The 15,322-nt window shown below is 33.0% G+C and overlaps 1 protein-coding gene across 1 annotated transcript; it reads left to right on the top strand.

Moving 5' to 3' along the window:
• Positions 1-14,167: 14,167 nt before the first annotated feature.
• Positions 14,168-14,778, top strand: LOC111919126 (inhibitor of trypsin and hageman factor). The gene is made up of 2 exons (XM_023914739.3): positions 14,168-14,319; positions 14,418-14,778. The coding sequence occupies exons 1-2, from the start codon at positions 14,289-14,291 to the stop codon at positions 14,609-14,611; spliced, it is 225 nt and encodes a 74-aa protein (XP_023770507.1). The 5' UTR covers positions 14,168-14,288; the 3' UTR covers positions 14,612-14,778.
• The last annotated feature ends 544 nt before the right edge of the window (positions 14,779-15,322 follow it).

Here is a 15,322-nt window from a genome sequence, read left to right as displayed (position 1 = left end):
AGCCTAGAGAGTCGTTATTGATTTGAGATGATTGCTTATGTGTTTAGGCGGGGCTAGGTCATTGTCACGACGTTCAGGGAATACCGATCACGTGAGTTACTAGACAACATACGAGGCGAGTCTTCTCACTATACGTTACCTAGAGTGGTAATTATGTGTGACCAAAAGGTCTTATGTGCTATGAAGAGTATGTGATATATGTTGATAGATGATATGTGATATGTATGTGTTATGTTATGTTATGAGCAATATGTTATGGACCGGAAGGTCAACAGTGTATGGACCGGAAGGTCAAAAGGGTATGGACCGGAAGGTCATTACGTGTAGGACCAGAAGGTCTACCAGGGTTGGGACAGAAGTCCCCTGAGACACATGGGCCGGAAGGTCCCATAAAGCTATGGCCTTGAGTGGCGTATGTGTTGTATGTGGTATTTTGGGGAACTCACTAAGCATTTATGCTTACAGTGTTATGTGTGATGTGTTTTAGGTACTAGCGAGGATCGCGGGAAAGTGTCGGCATGATCCGTACACACTGGCAGAGGATTTATTTTATGATCTTGGGATATGTTTTTATCATGATGACAATTGTTGAACATGAGATTTGAGAATATTGAATGATATTTTATGCTGTTTGAAAAATGAAAAATTGTTTTGATTTTTACGTTGTTACAAGTTGGTATCAAAGCCTTGGTTTGAGAGATTCAGATACACCTTCGGGTGTATTTGAACTCAAACTGAGGATATGAAAAAGTTTTCCATAAAAGAAACAATTTTTCTAAATAGTAAAGGAATTTGAAGAAAACGGAAAGAAGCAGTGTCTACGATCAGCCAACGCCCGAACGGTGATTTCCCAAAATACCCTTACATTATGTGTTATGAGATATTATGTGATATGCTATGCATGCTAGAGTAGGCTAGGTATTCATATCTTGGACTAGAGTGGCCTGATTGTGATGCCTTAGCCTAGGAGATTACTGCTACTAGGAGATACTTCGAGAATGAGTAAGTAGCAGTAAGGAGCTTACGAGAGGTCTACTGGAAAGTAGCCTATGTGTGATACGGAGTAGAGTACTTGTGATTTTGGATCCTAGGAGGAGGACTTGGGGTGAATATTGCTGCAGTATGGACGGTAGTATAGGTCCATACTACTGAAAACATCGGACCAGTAAGCAGTCCAAGTAAGAATCCTTAGGGTACGAAGGAGTAAGAAGGGTTGAGTTATCGGGCGTGTGTATGCGCGAGCGAGTTTATAATATTTTTATGTTATATTTCAGAGACATCATGGTTAGGACACGCCACAGATCAGAGACCAACGGCGTGAGTGACGAGGAGCTTCGTCAGATGATCCACGACGAGGTGGCTGCGGCTATCCGCGCAAAGATACCAGAGATGTTTGGGTCTATCAAGACAACTCTGATTGAGACGTTTGACGAGAGATACGCAACAGTTACTGAGGCTACGGCTGCTGCAGCTACTGCAGTTGTGGCTGCTGCTAGACCTCAGGGGGGTAACTCGTTGCTGTTCTAGGAGTTCAGCAACATGAATCTATCGGAGTTTGATGGGACGCAGGATCCGATTGTTGCGATGAGATGGATTTCTGATATCGAGGGATGCTTCTACACATGTTCCTGTCCGGAGCATCTGAGGGTACGGTTCGCGCTGAACCAACTTCGCTTGGGAGTGAAGGATTGGTGGAAATTTGTGACAGCAAACTTTACTCTTGCAGAGATCTCGGAGGTGACCTGGGAGAGGTTCACCACCATGTTCAAAGATGAGTATGTTCCCTCGATGGAGATGGAGCGGTTGGCACTGGAGTTTTTGTCCCTTAAGGAGGGGACGGAGTCTGTGATGACAATCACACAGATGTTCCACGAGAGGGCGTTGTTTTGCCCTAAGCACGTGTCATCTGAGCAGGCACGCATGAGCTGGTATTTCAGCATTCTGAGGAGGGACATTCGGGAGTTCGTGGCGAACTCGACTTACCAGACATTTGCTGAGCTCCGGGCAAATGCCCGGAAGAGGGAGATTGAGCTGGAGAATTAGGCCAGGGAGGAGGCTGAGTCTCAGGGGAAGGATAGGTGGCCGATACAGTCTCAGCCAACAGCCAAGCGGGCTAAGCCCGCCGATGCGAGATCAGGAGGCAAGAAGGGTTGCACTTGTAGGAAGTGCGGCAAGGGACATGATGGCGTCTGTCGGTCGGGTGCTTGCTACAAATGTGGCAAGGAGGGGCATATAGCCAATGACTGCCCCAAGGGATTTATGGTTTGCTTTCATTGCAACCAGACATGCCATCGGAAGGCCGAGTGCCCGCAGCTGTTACATGGATCAGCTTAGGGATCTGCCCCTGCTACTGCACGAGCTACGGAGGGTCGGCCAGTAAAGGCCGAGGCACCGAAGGCTCGCGGGAGAGCCTTCCAGTTGACAGCAAAGGAGGTCCGCGCAGCGCCCGATGTCGTGGCTGGGATGTATTCTTTCATTCATTTATGCTGAGTTGAGATATTGTGCTTATTTTATGATATGCGTAGGTACTTTTCTTGTGAATTATGTACCTTCTTTGGTGTTATTTGACTCGGGTGCGAGTCGATCATTTGTGTCGTTAGCATTTAGTTAGCTCATCAGTATTCGACGAGAGGCATTGAGTCGACCTCTATGAGTTTCCATAGCCGACGAGCGAGCGGTGTATGTTACTGATGTGATTCGAGGATGTATACTTGAGATCTTCGGCATTGAGTTCCCGATAGATCTGGTCCCGATTGCGATGGGGGATATTTGCGTTATAGTGGGCATGGATTGGTTGAGCAGATTTGGGGCGGTTATAGACTGCGAGCGGCAGATAGTGATGATACGAGACCCTAATGGGGGAGTGTTGACTGTGTATGGTGAGGGTACCCGATGTGGGTTAGTATTTTGTTCGGCTGCCAGAGCGAGACAAAGTTTACAGCAGGGTTGCAGCGGGTTTGTAGCCTATATGATGGATACACGAGTGACCACAGAGAGGCCGAGTTTGATCGATGATGTTCCGATAGTGCGTGAGTTCCCGGATGTTTTTCTCGAGGAGTTACTGGGTGTGCCTCCCGAGCGGCAGGTAGAGTTCTGTATCGATTTGGTTCCGGGGGCAGTGCCTATCGCCAAGGCGCCTTATCGCCTTGTGCCGCTAGAGATGCAGGAGTTATCCTCGCAACTTCAGGAGTTGCCGGGGAAAGGGTTTATTAGACCAAGTAGCTTGCCGTGGGGAGCGCCGATCCTTTTTGTCAAGAAAAAGGATGGTTCATACCGGATGTGCATTGATTACCGGGAGTTGAACAAGTTGACGGTCAAGAACTGTTACCCCTTACCGAGGATCGATGACCTGTTCGATCAGTTGCAGGGAGCGTCTTGGTTCTCCAAGATAGATTTGAGGTCTGGATATCATCAGATGAGAGTACGGGATGAGGATATCCAGAAGATGGTATCCAGGACTCGTTATGGGCATTATAACTTCGTGGTGATGCCTTTTGGGCTCACCAATGCACCGGCAACGTTCATGGATCTCATGAACAGGGTGTGCAGGCTGATGTTGGATCGGTCGGTGATCGTGTTCATTGACGATATTCTGGTGTATTCGAGATCCCGAGAGCAACATGAGGAGCATTCGAGGGAGATTCTCAGACTATTGAGGTCGGAGAGGCTTTACGCCAAATTCTCCAAGTGCGGTTTCTGGTTACGAGGGGTCCGGTTCTTATGGCACCTCGTAATTAGGAAAGGGTAAATCGGTAAACTAATATATAATTTAGAATATTAGATAAAAAAAATTAATAAAAAAATAATATAATTTTAATTAAAATATGACTTTGGATATTGATGTAATTTTTATAATCTTGGAAGGATATATACGTAATATCAAAGTTTATAAAGATATTGAAGTTATATTTAAAGTTTACAAGGATATATATGAAATTTTCCGATTGAAAAATTGTACATACAGAAATATTAGGTTGCTCACTTTTGTTGGAAATTGAATAAAATAATGAAAATTAGAATAAAAAATAGCATGATGATAAAATTAAAATTAGAGGTTGGATTTAGCTATGTCAAAGCCTTTTTTCCATCGATGTTTTTCAACTTTTTACCAGCTTCTCTTGAATGAAAACATTTATATTTCTTCTATTTAGAATCGTTATCTTCGTTTGGCTCTAAATCGTTCAATAATAGAAGTAGTGTCGATGAGGATGAAGAACCAGCAACAAGCAACAAGAGCAAAGAGGATGGGGATGATGATGGAAAGGGAACGTAAAGAAGAATGTCAACGTCTTTTTGGGCTTAGACGATGTGTAAGTTTTAAATCATTAAAAAAAAACTTGCCTAATAAAAGGGATTAATGATTTAATAATTTAATTACTAAAAATAGTTAATAGTGAAGATTACAATATTCAGATTTTTGAAATGATTGGTCCATATTAGTTTTTACATTCACATATTGATTGTCTATCCACATTTGAACCTACGTCTCTCTCTCTCTCTCTCTATATATATATATATATATATATATATATATATATATATATATATATATATATATATATATATATATATATATATATATATATATATATATATAGTCAAGATCAAATAAGAAGGAAATTCTTGGTAGGAAGGTAAGAAGTTTCTTTCTAAATATTTTTTCGCGAACAAACAAAATGAATCATTAGATGATTCATTTGTAAGATGATTCACCAGAAAAAATTCTCAAAAAAACATCTCGATGATTCATTTATACAATGATTTTGTTGTTATTCACTAAAATTATCATAAAAATGATTTTTTTCTTAATTTACTTAAAAATGAATCATAAAAATGTTTTTTTTGGGAATTTTTTCTTATGAATCATCTTACAAATGAATCATCTAGTGATTCATTTATTTTGTTCGTCAAAAAAATATGTAGAAAAAAAACTTTTTACCTTCCTACCAAAAAAATTTTCTTACCGGATCTATATCCTATATATATATATATATATATATATATATATATATATATATATATATATATATATATATATAGAGGAGGGTTCAATTGAGAAAAAAAAAGGTTGAGAATGGGGAAATCATTCTCAGCCAATCATTTAATTAGCATCTTAACATAAAATACACGGTGGCAAAATTGTAAATATGATATGATATCCTTCAATCACAGATACATAATTGTGGATAATTTGATAACAATTCAAATTCATTACTACTCGATCGTTCATCATCCAAATTTCTTCTCCAACCTTCAACGATCATCCAGATTTCTTCAATTAAATCCTCGATTAACATCGTCCAGTGTTAATCAATCATCCATTTTTCGTCAAAAACACGTTCATCAACATCATTCAACAGTAGACAAAAAAAACCGTTTTTGGTTCTTTCAATCTAACCTTCAATTATGTTTGAATTCAAGCATATCTTCAACATCTACGATTAATTATACTCCCAGTGTCATTAGATCAACATCATCGACAATCAACAACAATTTCACTTCATATCATTAATTCAATATCGATCATCAGACAAAACTTCTAAATTAAGGTTAGAAAAACGTCAAATCATTTTTTTTTGAAAATTTTCATATAATTCTCTATCAATCTACTATTTTGTAAGTTTTAAATAGACAAAGTATCATGTTTTTAATAGTCAAAGTATCATGTTTTTAGCATTTTTAAAAAAACTTACTTGTATGCACTCCAAGTGTTTGATGAAATGGATAAACTAAATCACCACGTTATATTCACATATGAATCTGTTTTCGCACCTTAATCAGTATATGATTATTAAAACACAAAACAAATATACAATTTTATATGTTATTCATATATGAATAACATATAATATATATATATATATATATATATATATATATATATATTTGTGAATATACCTTGTAATATTCATATGTTAATATCCTGTGTAATATTCATATGTGAATAAACTGTGTAATATTCACATATGAATATACTATCTAATATTCATAAGTGAATATATCATTTAATACTTACAAGTGAAAATACTATGTAATATTCACAAATGAATGCATCATTTAATATTTAAATATAAATATATTGTATTATATTCACAAGTGTATATACTATATATTATTCATATGTGAATATATTGTGTAATATTCATGAATGAATATACCATGTAATATTTAGATTTTACTAGAATGTGTAATATTCACAAGTAAATATACCATATACTATTCACATGTGAATCTACCATATAATATTTATATGTGAATATACTATGTAATATTGATTTGTGAATATACTATGTAATATCACATGTAAATATACAATATAAACAACATATATCATATAATATTCACATATGATTATACATTCATGTGTGAATATACCATATGATAATTAAAATATGATAAATCGCTATTATTATGAACTAAAAGTATATTTTTAACATTTTTTATGTGTATTCACATGTTTTTCAGGCATCGTTATAACTCAATAAAAGAATAACATTTCAATCAATGGTTGGTTTATATCCCGGTGGTTGACGATTGGTTGACGTAATTGAGAAGATATCATTGACGAAGACAATATGTTTTTATATTCACATGTAAATGTTATACAATTTAATATATTCTTCATTTTGATCGTGTAAAATTCAAATGCAAATGATATTCATTAACCAATACAATGTTGTTTGTCTTAGTATAATGTTGATTTTACATGTAAAATAATATTGTTACAATATACAAAAAAACTATTCATAAACCAATTCTTATAGTGTATTATTTATTTTTATATATAAATGTTGTATTCACAAAATAAATAAATCAACATGTATAGTTTATTCGCATAAATAAAAATAACAAATTACAATGATGTTTTTACTAGTGTGATTGAAGTTAGTAACATTATCAGTAAATATGTCGTAATGATTTCTAAACTTTATTCATATATGAATAAATAGCATGTCATGATGATGTCATCACTAGTAGGAATGAAAATTTAGTGACATCATCAAAACAATTTGCCGCAATGAAGTTTAGTCTCGGAATTGGATGAAATTCGCATATTTGATGTAAAATGGTGCGATTTACAAAACTCACCGCTTCGCCGTGACGTACGGTGTTTTTCGGCAATTCGGGATTGTTTAGGGCCTCAAAATGACGTTTTTCTATTTTTATAATTTTCCGAAAAAAAAGTTATCATTTATTCACAAATGAATATAACATTAATAAAAATATATATGCTTATATAATTATTTTATTAACCTAAAAAGATTAGTTGTATGTGAATAAATATATATTCTTATCAAATACTTTTTTTATCTTTAATTTTATTTGTAGTCCTCGGTTTTATTGACAATTTTATTCATTTGTGAATAATACATATATATTCACATTTGATTATTACATATATATTCATTTGTGAATAATACATATGTTCACATGCAGATATAATTCTTATATGTTATTCACATATGAATTACAAACTTGCTTAGGACCTCAAAATAATGTTTTTTTGTCCGAAAAAAATACATTATCACTTATGAATAAAAAGTATGTTTCATTTTTTTTATAATTTAAATATCATTTATATATGAATATAGCATATAATAAACATAGTATATTCATATTTAAATATTTGACGATGCATTCAATTGTAAATATTATATAGTATATTCACTTGTGAATATTAGATGATATATTCACTTATGAATATTATATGATATTTTCATATGTGAATATTACATAATATTACATGGTATATCACATGTGAATTTTACATAGTATATTCACTTGTAAATATAATATGATATATTCACTTATGAATATTACACAATATATTCACATATGAATATTACAATGTGTTTTCACAAATATATATAATTTTTATACGTTATTCACATATGAATAACATACAGACTTACATATTTGTTTTTTGTTAATAATCATATACTGATTCAGGTCGGAAAAGATATTCATATGTGAATATAACGTGGTAATTTAGTTTATGCATTTCATCAAACAGTTGGAGTGCATACAAGTTAACTTTTTTAAAAATGTTAAAAACATGATACTTGCAATTCAAGTTATCAATTCCAAATCATTATATACTTCCGATTTCGACTTTGAAGCATGTAATTCCGATTTTCATTTCATTCCAAAAAAAATCCGATTTTAATTTTGAAACCTTGAAATCCCGATTCCAGATTTCTTTGTAATACTAATAATCAAGACGCGAACTGTTCTGATTAGAATATATGTTCCAATTTTAAAAGCTTCCGACTTCAGATGCGACATCCTATGTCTGATCAATTTCACATTTTGATTTTGATTTCCGAAAATCCGATTAGGAACCTGTGAGTACCGATTCCGAGTCCTTCAATGTCGATTGTGACTGCGAGTCCAAAACTCCAATTCCAATTTCATGAACAACAAAGAAATTTTGATTCCAAATGAGTTCATTTGCGAATCTGGGAAATTCAAATTCGGAGTATTCAACAAAGAAATCGATATTACGTATTTGAGATTGAAGGTTATTATCCTATTTACAAGTTTGCCACCGTGTCTTTTATGCTTAGATTAAATGAGTGGCTGAGAATGATTCCCCCATTCTCAACCTTTTTTATTTTCTCAATTGAACTTATATATATATATATATATATATATATATATATATATATATATATATATATATATATATATATATATATATATATATATATATATATATATATATATATACCTTTATTCATAGGGATACCCTAAACTCAAAAACAAAAACATTATTACTAGGCATTACTACTTTTATTTAGAAAACAAGATATTAAGGAAGTTCATCCTTCCAAATTCATATATTAAGTCAAGTCATTGTTATATAATTATTATTATTACTTTTATTTTCATCTAATTCCAACGTAACAACTAAAGATCAGCATTTAATAGCAAATCAATATCGATTTTAAACATATAGAACAATAATTATACTTTAAAATCATGAAATTTGGGACATGATACGGTTAGTATTGGTGGTAGTATGAAAACTAATAACATTTATGGTAACGTTAGTTCGATTCTGGATATCATTTTTTCATCGATTTCGATATTTTGGATTCTTGGGCGGTGCAGGATCCATATTGATTCCGTCGTAATGCTCATCCCTACCCATAATACATGAAAATCAATCCAACCCACATATTTTTCTTTTGAAAAAAATAAAACATTTATTAATTTAATAATAAATAAATAAAAATAAAATTAAAAATAAGATTTCATAAAAATATAGCATACTAGAACAAACGTTAAATCCTAAAATGACAATTAAAATGCTAAAAAGTAATTAAAATAAACTAGTTATCCGGTAAGGTGGGGGTATGTGGGGATGCTCAATACAATCAACCAGAGCAAAACGAAGTTGGTGGCGGGTTTTTGTGATATGCAATTCGAGGATCATATCTTCATTTATTTTGACTTTAGTAGGTAGATTGGTGGCGGGTTTTTGTGATATGCAATTGGTGGCCGGTTCTTTTGATATGCTCAATATTGTGTAATATGATACAAATATGCATTATATCTATAGTTTTGTTAGGATGCATTGGAGTTGTATAATGTCCCAACGACATTTTAGGACGCTAGAAGCCCATCCATGTCATTTCTTATTGATTCTTGTGTCACTTTGAACCGTTTTTTGTTACAAAAGTTTCCAAAGTTGCGTATTTTTTTTATCTGTAAGATAATACCTATATATTTTTCTCCGTTCAAATTAAATGAACATTTGAGTGCTTTTAGAAGTATTATTGTGTCGAATAATGGTGATTGGTAGATGACGTTTAGGTTATTGTTTTAACTAGCAACACCATAATATGCATGCTAGAACCGTAAATCTTACGACGGTACTGCTTTAGGTATCATTATTGGGTATTCGTGATCACATCGCATATATTGGCTTTATAATGTCGTTGGGTTATTCCTCCAATTCCAATGTGTGTTGTCATGTTACATAGCATTTTAGAAAATCCTTTTCCGGATTCATGTGCAATACACATCTCCCGTGTTCCCGTATGCTACTTTTCATATGATAGATGTGCATTTTCGCAATGAACTTTGCATCACACATTGTTTCAATATATATATATATATATATATATATATATATATATATATATATATATATATATATATATATATATATATATATATATATATATATATATATATATATATATATATATATATATTCTTTTCCTTTCTTCAACAATACATACAAACAACTGCTTCTTTTTCCTCTCGTTCTTAGCGTTTTTGACTAACTTTCCTTTACCTTCGTTTTATGTTACCACATAAGTGTCAACTCATTCGAAATCTTCTTTGAAAATACTAGTCATCAAAGATTGCATTATCAACAAAGTAATCTCGGATCATATACTTTTCGGTAGCTTCACAATCTCTCATTACAAGAGTTAATGAATTGCTACGCATGCTTGAACTTGTAGTATCGTGAAGAAGCATTTGTGCAATTCGAGCAAGTAATGAAAAATGTTGAATGTTATTATTTTCAGATTCAAATGAAGATCATAAAAGATTATTTATTTTCATAACATATTTGATGCATACATGATCATCGAAACTATTTGATGAATCCAATGAATGTGAAAGAGTTGAAATAGATTTTAAGAAAAGGTATCATTACTTGAGTGGTTGAGAGTTGTTTATATAGGCAACAATACAGGGAACAATATAGAGATAATTTTCATTTTTCTAGACATTCAACGGTTAAAAATTAATATAGATCAAAGAGGTCCGGGAGGAGTGGCTTACCCAACCGTCCATCCCATTCTTTTACGGCACCGATGACCGGCGGAATCTTGTAGTCGACGGTATAGGCTGTACCAACTTTGACCCGTCTCCCATCTAGAACCTCTCCGTACACCATATAGACTTTATGTAAATTGATTTAAAAAATATTAAAAACACTCTTCATATGTTTGTAAACTGTTAGATTTATATAATTATCTTAAATATTAAAATTTTGATATGTTATATCGAAAAAATTTCATTTTGAAATTTGTATATACTTAAAAGTGAGTGATCCTTATGAATAGTTAACTTCTGGTAATTCAGACATTGGGCCCAATACTTTGTTACATTGGCAGTTTAGGTCCCTGCTCTGAAACTAGTTGGTCAATGGTGGGTGCGTGTCCAAGACACATGTTATTTTCCTATGTTCTTCCGGTTCTCGATTGCTACATGTTTTGCCTCCGCTTCTTCACGAAAACCACCACCGTCTCTGCCTCTACCTCTTTGCCTCTACCACGATTGAAACAAATAGTCATTTGAATTTCGCTTGGCTTTCTCATAAATCGATTGTACATTACACTGCATATCTATCTTCTCTGTTTGCAGATCCTCGAATACGTGTGTTTCGCTCTCTGATCATATTTTTATCTAATTTAATTCGATTGCCGATGGATTTCTTCGTATATCGAATCCTCAAATTTACGTCCTCGCTTTCTCTTCTCCTAAATTGGGAACGGATCGACTCCTCGAATTTGTGTCGTCTCTTCTAGGAGAATAACTTTCTCTTCTCCTAAGTTGATAGCCAATTTGTCATCCATTTCTACTCTCCAGCGTAGTAGCACAACCTCCATTTCGGCGCAACAAGACAACGTAGGTAATTTTTGGTTTTACTGAATAGACTAAAGACCCTTAAATATTTTTCTGGTCGATTTGCTTCTCAAAATCATATCGATTTCATCTTTCTTTTTAGCTGATGATGGCTTCTCCTGCTGCGTATCATCCCTCCAATTGATCTTTTCTACATACGGTTGTGATTCCCACAGCCTTGCTCTTATCTCTATATCTATCTCAGCACAACCCGCTCAAAGGTTTTATTAGAGGCATTCAATTTAGATTTAATGATTTAGTTTTTTTTTGTTACAAGGTATGGGAAGTCGATTAGTGGTGACGTTGATTTCTCCATTTTTTGGTTGTTTTGGAAGAAATTAGAATATATGGTGAAGGCGTTTCAGTCTCTGAATCCAAATCCACACCCAACTATTGATCTTGAGAAGGTTAGATCATCCGACTTCACTCCACCACTGCTTTTTGTTGAAGCTTTTAACTTTTTTTTTTATTAGTTTAGGTGATTTCTTTTCAATCCACCACACTTTCAATATGCTCTCATTGTGTTCATAAACCAAACATTAAATGCTTGAAACAAATTACTTCTTCACTTTTCAGGGGTAATATCCAGGATGTATTGGAGAAACTTCATGTTTGTCCTCCAATTGGTTTCTTCCAGATTTGACACCACTAATTGGGGAATGATTTTCTTCAAATATTTTTTTTTGTAGGATGCATTGGAAGTGGTGGGTTTATAGTATGTTTACCTTCTTTTGTTGATGTTTTTATTCCTCTTTCTGCAGAGATTGAAGTGATTCAAACTTTGCTTGATATTTAGTTAAGGAAAATGACTTACGAGTCCAACAAAGTTTCCAAATCGTTTGAAAAACCTCAATCATGTTTTATCTGTTTAAAAAAATCCAACGAACTTAACCTTTTGTCTAAAAAAGCCTAACTAAGTTACATTTTCGTGAAAGTCAAATAAGAGAAACAGATGACTTGACTTACTTTTTAGACCAACAAAGTTTCCAAAACGTTTAAAAAACTCAAATCATGTTTTGACTGTTAAAAAAAAACCAACGAAGTTAAACAAAACAAAATTAGAATATTTTGAACGGTTTGGAACTTTCTTGGACTTTTTAGATAAAATGTTAAGTTCGTTGGGTTTTTTTGAACAGACAAAACATGATTGAGGTTTTTTGAATGATTTGAAAACTTCATTGGCTTTTAAGTCATTTTCCCATTTAGTTATTCTATTGTTTGAACCTGGACCTCAAAATCAAACCAATTTAACAGGTAATATATACATGGTGGCGACTTTGGAGGTTTCTTAGACTGTGATTGAACCCAACGACGGATTATCATGGCAAATGACAAAAAAAAGAGTTGATAAAAAAGTTGTCAAGTATGTTCACCATATTTATTTTTATTTCTTAATTTTGATATAAGTATTGTAATATAGTTTTCTTTTTGTATTTCAATAGGGATACAGAAAATAAAGGATGGTTCATTGATCCATATTTACTTCCATGTGCAATACATTTTTTTTCCAGATCTTTATAAAATTTTCATGGAACTAGAACTAAATTTTCTGTTTCATTCTTTTTTTCAGATTTGTAGACATTATGGTTTCTGTTTTCTCAAGGTAAGCTTTGTGCTCTGTGTGACATATGATTGAAATATTTTTATGTTTTATAAATATTTTTGACTAATGATCTTTGTTATATGTATACCTTTTTTTAGAGAATATCCACAATATTTTCTACAACTTTTGCTAATTTTGGTCCTTACTCTACAACTTGGCAATTTTGGTCCCTTCTCTAATATTAATTAGAGTAAGCCACAATACTTTCCACAACTTGACATAACCCTTAGGAATAGTATATTTTCTGTTTGAAATCTGAGTCAACAAAAAAACTCACAAACACACAACGTGTATACTGATGTATTTTTAAGAGGGTAAATTTTGAAGATATGAAATTTTGTTATGAATTTGTTGTCATTGCACTTGCATCCCAAGATACGTGTAGAGGTCTTTTGAAATTTACATGTTGATTTTTAATAATCTGAAAAAGAAAAAAGCTTTTGGTTAAATCTTCATTATTTAACTAAAATGTGAAGAAAATAAATCTTCTTTTTATTTTTGTGCGATTTTAATACCTGAATGTTCGTTCATGAGTGGGAATATATGATTTTTACAATAAAGCTTGAAACTTGAAACAATTGACATATAAATATTTGTATTATTACTTTTGAGAGCTCATGTCAATGCTTTATCTACTATTTGGTTTTATTGTAATTTCAGGTAAAAAGATTGATACATATCTCAGCCTTCTCAATAACATGGTGAGAAAAAAAGTCTTCTCAATATGGTGAGGATGAGAAGGTCAAATATGGATACACTCTAGACCCGTAGGAAGCATGTGCATCCTTTCTAGTTGGTTATAAAATAATCTTAGTTAATCGTCATGTATTCCCGTCCAAAAGGTTAGGCAAATCTTTGACTCGTGACACATCATTCTTACCCACACGATGCCGCAACCACAAAAGGAATAAGAATATTAAATAAATATCCAAAATCATCGTCCCTATGCTATAAATAACCCATCAAAACTTGACCAAAATACCAAATACACTACAAACGCACAAAGCAAATACACAAGTACATTATAAGCAAAGAGATGGCATCAACATGTGAACAAGTCGAGGAAGGTATTCTTTCTTATTTGGGATATTTATAGATGTACTTTATAAATATATTGTTAACAAGTTTTTAAATTTAAATTTAGCTTCATGTATTTAATTTGTAGGTAAAACATCATGGCCGGAGTTGGTCGGGGAGGATGGAGACTGTGCTGTAACCACAATAGAAAAAGAAAACAAACTGGTTAATGCACAAACTATTCTAGAAGGAACGATAATACTTCAGATATACATATGTGATAGGGTTTATGTTTGGGTAAACAAAAAGGGGATTGTCATAAGTACCCCAACCATTGGCTAGTCAAAAAATGCTTATAAAGTTGGTATATGTTTTCATATTAATTTACTAGTGAAATTTGTATCTAAGAATAAAGATATACCATGTATGTCTGGTTATGTTGTCTTCTTGTAATTTCCTTGTAATAAGAATATTGTATGTTTTATATAGAAATCAAGTTATTTATATAATATTTGCTCTTATGGAGTAATGGAGATGTTTGTTTAACAACAATATTTGCATAATAGGTAGTGTTATAAAAAGAGAAATGTAAAATCTCAATATTAGTTCAGTTTATGAAAAACTTTCAAATTAAATTTCATTTACTAAAAAACATAGAATACTAGCTAAAATTTTGGAAAAATCCCTTTTGGCCGGTTTCATAGATTTAACTGGTATCCTGTCATTTCTCATTAATTAGGTCAAGACATTAAGAATTTTATAGAGATTACCCTAACTTTAGGAATGGAAAAGCGGACTAAGTATTCCCCTATTACATGTTGACCACTTCAAACTCTCTATTTTCTTCTTATGTAATGTAGTGAGTGTCATGATGAGATGCACTATGTGGGTTTTCGTATGATGTTTGTTTTTCTTTTATGTTTTTTAATCTAACTACCATCTAACCTTCATACCTTCCATGGTAACTACTATCGGATAACACATCTTCATACATTACGTCGAACTACCGAGTAGCACACAATCAACGACTAACATACCTCTTATGTTTTTAAC

Source organism: Lactuca sativa, chromosome 3 (assembly GCF_002870075.4).
Source record: "Lactuca sativa cultivar Salinas chromosome 3, Lsat_Salinas_v11, whole genome shotgun sequence".
Taxonomy (NCBI): Eukaryota; Viridiplantae; Streptophyta; class Magnoliopsida; order Asterales; family Asteraceae; genus Lactuca; species Lactuca sativa.
This window is presented reverse-complemented; position numbering and strand designations above follow the sequence as displayed.